This window comes from Ahaetulla prasina, chromosome 2 (assembly GCF_028640845.1).
Source record: "Ahaetulla prasina isolate Xishuangbanna chromosome 2, ASM2864084v1, whole genome shotgun sequence".
Classification (NCBI taxonomy): Eukaryota; Metazoa; Chordata; class Lepidosauria; order Squamata; family Colubridae; genus Ahaetulla; species Ahaetulla prasina.
Genome location: NC_080540.1, coordinates 215,430,463 through 215,438,969, shown reverse-complemented (window position 1 = coordinate 215,438,969; position 8,507 = coordinate 215,430,463). Strand labels below are relative to the sequence as shown.

General features: G+C 37.7%; 1 protein-coding gene across 4 annotated transcripts in view; it reads left to right on the top strand.

Annotated features, from left to right (window-relative positions):
- The first annotated feature begins 670 nt into the window (after positions 1-670).
- Positions 671-8,507, top strand: part of IFT74 (intraflagellar transport 74) — a 59,174-nt gene continuing 51,337 nt past the window's right edge. For 3 of the 4 annotated variants that reach the window (XM_058170442.1, XM_058170438.1, XM_058170441.1), the window contains exons 1-2: positions 671-811; positions 3,443-3,582. In XM_058170442.1, the coding sequence (XP_058026425.1) occupies positions 3,469-3,582 (114 nt within the window). In that variant the 5' untranslated portion in view covers positions 671-811; positions 3,443-3,468. The remainder of the gene's footprint in view (positions 812-3,442; positions 3,583-8,507) is intronic. The other variant, XM_058170439.1, reaches the window with a different exon arrangement.

The following is an 8,507-nucleotide window of genomic DNA, read 5'->3' as shown; positions in this document are numbered from 1 at the left end:
CTGTCTTTACTTTGGCTGTAAACCGCCCTGAGTCCTTTGGGAGAAGGGCGGTATAGAAATTGAAACAATAAATAAATAAATAAATCTATTGGTTGCTCTTGTATTATTGCAATTGAAACTGAAGTAGTCTTTAACAGGAAGGACGTTACAATAGATGATTCTATGAGTTAAACTTAGGTCTTGTCGAAGGCGACGGAGTTCTAAGTTTTCTAAGCCTAGGATTTCAAGTCTGATGGGATAAGGTATTTTGTTGTTTTCAGAGGAGTGGAGAACTCTTCTTGTAAAATATTTCTGGACACGTTCAATTGTATTGATGTCAGAAATGGGGTGTGGGTTCCAGACAGGCGAGCTGTATTCTAGAATTGGCCTACCAAATGTTTTATATGCTCTGGTTAGTAGTGTAGTGTTTTTTGGAAAAGAAGCTACGCAAAATTAGGTTTACAACTCTTAGGGCCTTTTTTGCTATGTAGTTGCAGTGGGCTTTAGCATTTAGGTCATTTGTGTTCTATATATATAGTGTTCTATAGTATATATAATATATTTTAACTAAAGTCGCCTCTAAGTGACATAAGGAACACATAAATCTAATAATGTAATAAACACATGTTGTATTATATTGTGGGGGGGGGGAGGGTGGAATCTCGCGATAAAATACGTGAAGGAACGCGTGTTGTCTAAGTTCCGGAACGATGAAAGAAAAACGGCACTTTAGCTGATCTGCCTCCCGTTGCTATGATACGGGCGCCGCGCGCGTGAAGGAGTTCGCTGGCAGCAACCGCTGCCTTGTCGTTTCGCGCGTGCTGAGAGTCAGGTAAGAGGCCGAAACTCGAAGCGCGGAGCAAAAGGGGCGTCTTTAGGCTTGTCTCCCTGACTCTCTTCGGGGTGGGTGGGAGTAATCGGACGGTCACCGACGCCCCTGGACTGCCTCACCGCAAGTCCGCATCAGCATCGCCCCGGTTTCCGCTCTTGGCTTTTCTTCGGCATAGACTGGTGTGTAATGGAATCAGATGGGAAAGCCTTGAGGTGAAGTGAAGTCGCATCACCATGAATCACTATCACATTTGTCTGGATAGTTTATTCGACAAACCATTAGAGGCTTACAAAATACCAAATGTAAATGACAATTTGGAAGGCAGATTGATTGCAGATCTTAAGCCAAAATAAGCTCTGCCAGTGTTTCTTAAACTTTTCTCTCACTTTAAAAAGCAATGGAGAACTCCCAAAGAGCTTTGTTTGTATAGGATATGTTCATCAATACAGGTAGCCTTCGACTTACAACCGTTCATTTAGTGACCGTTTGAAGTTACAACAGCTCTGAGAAAAGTTAAGTTATGACCATTTTTCACACTTACAACCGTTTCAGCATCCCTATGGTCACGTGATCAAAATTCAGACACTTGGTGATGGACTCATATTTATGACAGTTGCAGTGTTCCAAGGTCATGTGATCACAATTTGTGACATTCTGACAAGCAATGTCAATGGAGAAGCCAGTGCTTCTGCAGTGATTCAGTTAACAACTGTGGCAAGAAAGGTTGTAAAATAGGGCAAAATTCACTTAACAATTGTCTCACTTAGCAACAGAAATGTTGAACTCAAGTTGTGGACATGAGTTGAGGACTACCTGCATTTACTATTGAAAATTAAAATCAATGGATTCACTACTACTGCCCCTTCTCACAAGTGTTTGATGAATTTTAATATTGTATTATTTTTCTCCATAAGATGGCTAATAATTCTGATTTCATGGATCTTTGGAAGGGGCCCCCCAGGGATCCTCAGACCACACTTTCATAAACCTGAAACTGCCATTTTCTGCAATAGCATACAAATTATCCAGTATGGAAGCTGGCATGAATTTTTGCAAGCTTAAAGAACTTGTGACCAAATTTCTAACCTCTTTTGCCGTGGCAATGAAGCAGAATAATTCTCTACCAAATGAGAACGTCAGTAATGAACACCTTTAATGTCAGCTATTGGCAGTAGAAGACCTACAGGTTTTCTGTCAGTTATCTGAACTTTCTGTTGAATTGAGGAACTCTCACCAAAGGAGTTATTTTCTGCCACGCTTCTACCCTGGCTTCTCTTGCCACACTTGAGAGGGAACAGATTTTGTCTTTCTTTATTGCAAGCATTGCCAACAGGAAGGGATAAGGGGGGAAATTGCTCTTTAGCTGGACAACACCCCCCCCCCAATCTATTCCCCCACACATCAAAATTTCCTTTACTTAGTGGATTAATCTCTGCAGTGCTTAATCCATTGGGATGCTTTTTGACATGTGCTCAGTGAGTTTACAGAAAGCTACATGTTGTCAAAAAGTATACAGCAGTCCCACTGGTTAGGTATTGTCTCTCACAGGTCTAGGTACATAGCTGAGGTTAGCAGAAAGGAAGGGAAGTTCCCCTCATACATTTCTCTTCCTCAATAGTTATCTGGTCCCATGGATGTATTTTTCTATGCGATGGGAGAATTGGAAGTAAAAGAGCCACTTCCTACCGCATCCCATCCCAGTAAATACATACTTGTCTTGCCATCCCTTCAAGTTTGGAAATCTGCAACCAGCCACAGCAGAATTAATAAGAGAAGCGGGAGAGCCCTGATTCTCCTACTGTCAAGACAAAATGCTATGAAATCATTTCATTTGTTCCCCTTGAAGATGTAAACAAGGTGCTTAGATAAGCTTGGACTACATCTGGTCTGTTGACTCTGCTCTCTCTTAGTTGGTTCTGACTGGGACAGAGCATTTAATGTTCTTAAATGTTATTCTGGTTGTCCCAAAGATGCTTTTCGAAAGGGAACTGGGTTTTCTTTGTTTTTTCCTTGAAGACATTTCTCATCTAAGGAGTTTCTTTAGTTCTGATTGAAGGGTGAGGGAATGGAAGGATTTAATAAATCCATTAATAAATCCATAAATCGTTCCAGGAAGGGAGATATAATGTCAAATTCCCTTCCTGAAAAAAAGCAAACAGTGTAGAAATAATGCAAACTATTATCACCATGGTGCCAGGTATACTGAATTATACAATATGTAAAATAACCACTTATTCATTCACTTAAATTTAAAAAATGTTCACTCAATATACTCCTTCTTTAATAAACCATGTTTTGTCATTTTGACAGCCCCCATGATTTATAATTATCACTATACAAATACCCAAATATTTGTATATTAATATATTAATGTGCATCATTTTATCAGTTCATGCCATTTTTAATTTATTTTTAACATTGTCCCTTTCAGTAATTGCTCTCAATGCAATTAAGACAAACTATTTCTTTTCCTAAAGATTGCTCTTTATTGCACATACACAAGATTTGTGATTCTTATTTAAAATATGGAGAGCTTGTTATTATTTTCTTTAAAAATAATTGGCTTATTAGATCAGAGTTATCTATTCATTAAGGAGGATTCTAGATAAAATATGCTTGTTTTTTTTCTAGAAAGAAATTTGAAGAAAAGAGTAGAAATGGCGAGTAATCATAAACCTCCTACAGCACGTCCTTCCTCACGAATAGGCCTGACTGCCAGGCCACCTTCATCCTCATTACGACCTCCATCTGCAGCATTACTTGGTGGAGGGGTAAGTTAATATATTCAAAAACCAAGGAATCAGAGTTCCCTCTTTCCAATTTAGATATGTGGTAGTCACTGATACGTTTTGCTAGGCAAATGATATTAAAGCAGTTCGACATGTTTATTTGTGTCAAGGAGATTACTACCCTCCCTGTTGCCAATTGTGTGCCAGTATTATGGGAATCTTCCATGCCTCGATAGGGCTTGAATGATATACAGCTTTACTTCTCTGGTGTCACACCTTTCTTTGGCTACCACTATCCTCTTTTTAATTCCAACTAGCATAGTACTCTATTCTGTATACATAAAGGTCTAAAACAGTACCTTGACAATTGTAAGGAATAAGTATGCTTTTTATCTTTGGTTGGGTGTTATGTGAATCCTGCCAATACGATTTATGAATCGTGGTGTACAGATTATGGTATATTCAATAACCATAATTTAACAAACAAATGGCTTAGTTTAGTGGGTTAACACACTATCTTGAAGAAGTTCTAGAAGAAATAATTTTAATCATATGAACAATAGCAGCTTAAATTCTTTTCAATTCACTACTTCTTTATGCATAACATATCACTAGCCATTTCCCACAGTGTAAGTTAATATACATATTTGCATTAACACAATCTCTATCTGCCTATAACTGCTCTTTCTTTAAAGAATCTGTTATATATAACATTAAAAGCTATGCATTTTTAAATATTTCAGGACCTTAGCCTGTTTATTTTATTTTTTTTATTGAAAAAGTTTTTACAAAAATTCCCCCCCCATTTTTCCCCCTCCCCCCCACTTCATCCCTCCCCCTCCCCTCCAAAACCACCCTTTTCCCCTCCCCGACTTCCCAGAACAAACACAAGGTATAGTTCAAAAGAAAAAACAATCATTTGCTAAATTTTCCCTAACACAAATTATAATCCTCCCCTTCTTCTCAAATCCTAACCTCCCCCATACAAATCAAAGTTAAATACATCCTAATCATTCAAAAGCAATCTGAAATCTCTTAATCTGATATCTATTGCGTATATTCAATCCATTTTTTCCATTCAGTTAGATATTTTTCTTGTGTAGTGTCTTTCAAAAAGGCTGAGATCTTAGCCATCTCAGCCAAATTAGCAACTTTCAATATCCATTCTTCTATTGTAGGTAACTCTTTTTTCTTTTTTCCAAAGCTGAAGCAACAAAGTGTTTACCTAATTTTGAGTTTATTAGGTATTTTTGATCTGATAGTTTAATATGTGTCTCTTGTAAACAAATCACGTCATTTTTTTTTTATTGAAAAAGTTTTAAAAAAACAAAGACATTTTCGCCTTTTTTCCCCTCCTCCCAAAACCCCTTCCCCCTCCTTCCCCCAGCTTCCCGGGTCAATCACAAGGTATTGTTATACATAAACCAAACATAGAATAAAATTTTCCCTTCCAATCCAATTAACCTCATCCAAAGCTTTTCATCTCCCAACCCCCTCCCCATTAAATAAAATAACTTTCTAATTATTCAAAGGCAATCTGATATTTCTTAATCTGATATCTGTTTTGTATATAATCAGTCCATTTTTTCCATTCAATTAAATATCTTTCCTGCGTATTGTCTTTTAAAAAAGCTGAGATTTTAGCCATCTCAGCCAAATTAATGACTTTCAGTATCCATTCTTCTATTGTAGGTACCTCTTCTTTCTTCCAATATTGTCCAATCAACAGTCTTGCTGCTGTTATTAAATTCAGAATCAGTTTAGTCTCAATCCCTGTACAATCCGTTATGATTCCCAAAAGGAAAAATTGTGGCAGGAACTTTATCTTCTTCTTCAATACATTTTGAATAATCCACCAAATTCTTATCCAAAAGGCCTTAATTTTCTTGCAAGTCCACCAAATATGAAAATATGTAGCGTCATCACAATCACACCTCCAACATTTCGCTTGGATATTAGGATACATACGTGATAATTTTTTGGGATCTAAGTGCCATCTATAAAACATCTTATAAAAATTTTCCCTTAAATTCTGTGCTTGTGTAAACTTAACATTTCTAACCCAGATTTTCTCCCATGTTTCCAACATTATTGGTTCCTGAATATTCTGTGCCCATTTTATCATACAGTCCTTTACCAAATCCTTTTCCGAATCTATTTCAAGCAACACATTATACAATCTCTTTATATGCTCCTGGGTCTGATTTCTAATTTGCTTTATTAAATTTTCCTCCCTTTGCATTATACCAATTTTTTGATCTTCTTTCCATCTAGCACTTATTTGCCCATATTTTTTTTTGTTTTTGTTTTTTTGTTTTACATTTATACCCCGCCCTTCTCCGAAGACTCAGGGCGGCTTACAATGTATAAGGCAATAGTCTCATTCTATTTGTATATTTTTTACAAAGTCAACTTATTGCCCCCCCAACAATCTGGGTCCTCATTTTACCTACCTTATAAAGGATGGAAGGCTGAGTCAACCTTGGGCCGGGCTCGAACCTGCAGTAATTGCAGGCTTTGTGTTCTAATAACAGGCTTCTCTATTGCCTGAGCTATCCCGGCCCTGAAACCAAGTATAATTCCTCCCTTCTTCATTTAATACCTGTAATGATTTTAATTGCAATCTACCTCCTTCAGCATACAAAAGTTCTTTATAAGTAATCATTTCCTGTTTCTGTTCTATATTTATATTCTCTATTGCATGTCTAGGGCTCGCCCATATAGGAATCTTGTAATCTAATTTATAAGAATATTTTTTCCAGACCCACAAAAGAGCACTTCTCAACACATGATTCTTAAAAGCCCTATCCACTTTTTTTTCATAAAATAAATATGCATGCCATCCATATAACAAGTCATAACCTTCTATATTCAAAATTTTTTCCTCCGTTAAATTAAACCAGTCACTTATTGTCTCAAATAATGAAATATTTTTCTTCTTTTCTGCGCTGAATTCAAACCATTAACATTCCAAGTCAAGAATCACTCACGCTCTCGTGACGTCCCATCTGGATTACTGCAATGCTCTCTACATGGAGCTCCCCTTGAAGAGCACCCGGAGGCTCCAGTTAGTTCAGAATGTGGCTGCGCGGGTGATAGAGGGAGCCCCTCTTGGCTCCCATGTGACACCCCTCCTGCGCAGATTGCACTGGCTATCTGTGGCCTTCCGGGTGCGCTTCAAGGTTTTGGTAACTATCTTCAAAGCGCTCCATGGCATAGGACCGGGTTATTTACGGGACCGCCTGCTGCTACTGAATACCTCTCACCGACCTGTGCACTCTCACAGAGAGGGACTCCTCAGGGTGCCGTCGGCTAGGCAGTACCGGCTGGCGACGCCCAGGGGAAGGGCCTTCTCTGTGGGGGCTTCCACCCTCTGGAACGAACTTCCCCCAGGACTTCGTCAGCTTCCTGACCTCCGAACCTTCCGCCGCGAGCTTAAAACACATCTATTTATCTGCGCAGGACTGGATTAGATTTTAAAATTTAAATTGGTTTTAAATGGGTTTTATTATATATATTGTTATTTTTAATTATTCGGCCATTTGTAATAAGTTTTTTAACTGATGTTTTATTTTGTATTTATACGTATATTTTTATTTGGTTGTGAACCGCCCTGAGTCCCTAGGGAGATAGGGCGGTATAAAAATACGAAAAAATACATAAATAAAAATAAATAAATAATTTATTTGCCATCTATGGCCTCGTGAAGCTTTTGAGCAATCAGCTGAAGATCCTCACTCCCCTTTGTCTTCGGCCTCGCTCCTCCCACTGCTTCTGCTTCTGTAATAGAATCTTGACTTTTACTTTGAAGTTGATCCTCCTTTTCTTTACGCTTAGTAGCCGCCCTTGTTGTCCTTTGTTCTTGTCGCTGTTCTTGAGATAATAACATCAAAGGGGCCACGTCAGCTTCCATACTCATTTGCCTCTCTTGTGGGCTTTTATCTGTTGCTTCGGGATCAACTTTCAGCACATTGAAAAGGAAATATTTCGCTTTCAACACAGTTTCAATACGATATCTCCTTCCCTGAAAAAACACTGTGAGACCAGCTGGAACCTCCCATCTAAATTGAATCTGACAATTCTTGAGCTCTTGTGTAAAAAATATAAACTCTTTCTTGTCTTTTAACATCTTAGGGGGAATCTTTTTCAGAACCATCACCTCTTGTTCTGCTATTTGCAACTTTTTCTGATACGTGGCTTGCAGAATTTGATTTCTCATTGTTCTTGTCAAGAAATAAACCACAATGTCTCTTGGCAATTTTTTTTGTCTAGCAATCCATGAGTTAACCCTATATACTTTGTCAATTTGAAAAGCAACCTCTTGTGGATCAAGTCCTAACCTTTCAGCCAAAGCCTCTGATAAAATTTTCTTAAGGTCCTCATCTTTTTCTTCTTGCAAGCCTCTGATTCTCAAAGCCCCTTCCATCGTCCTGTATTGTAACACCACCACCTGATCTTCATTTTTGTCCACTTTTATTTGCAATTGTTCCGTTTTATTTTCCAAATGCTGATTAGATTGATTAATTTCTTCCACTTTCTCTTCCAAAACCTCCAAATTTTTTTCCAAACCTTGAAAAGCCATCAAAATATCTTCTCTTATTTTTTTATTATTTTCTTTCATTTCCTCTCTAGTCAGTTCAATATGATTCATAACTTCTTTAAACCTTTCTTCAAATATTTTTGTCTGTTCTTTAAACATATCTTCCATACCCACTTCAGATCCCCTTCTTGTTGTAGGCTTAGGTGGTTTAGAAGCCATTTCAAATTCCAAATTAAAGTTCAGTTATAAAGTCAGAATCAAGGATGTAAAATTAAAAAAAAACTTTTTCTATCTTCTATCTTCCTTTCAATATAGGAGAGCTACCACTTTTAACAGTCCACAAATACACTCTCCACTTGATTACACAAACAACTTCCAACTTTCACTTTCTCTCAGATGCCATTTTCAGCAATCTTAATTGAAACAA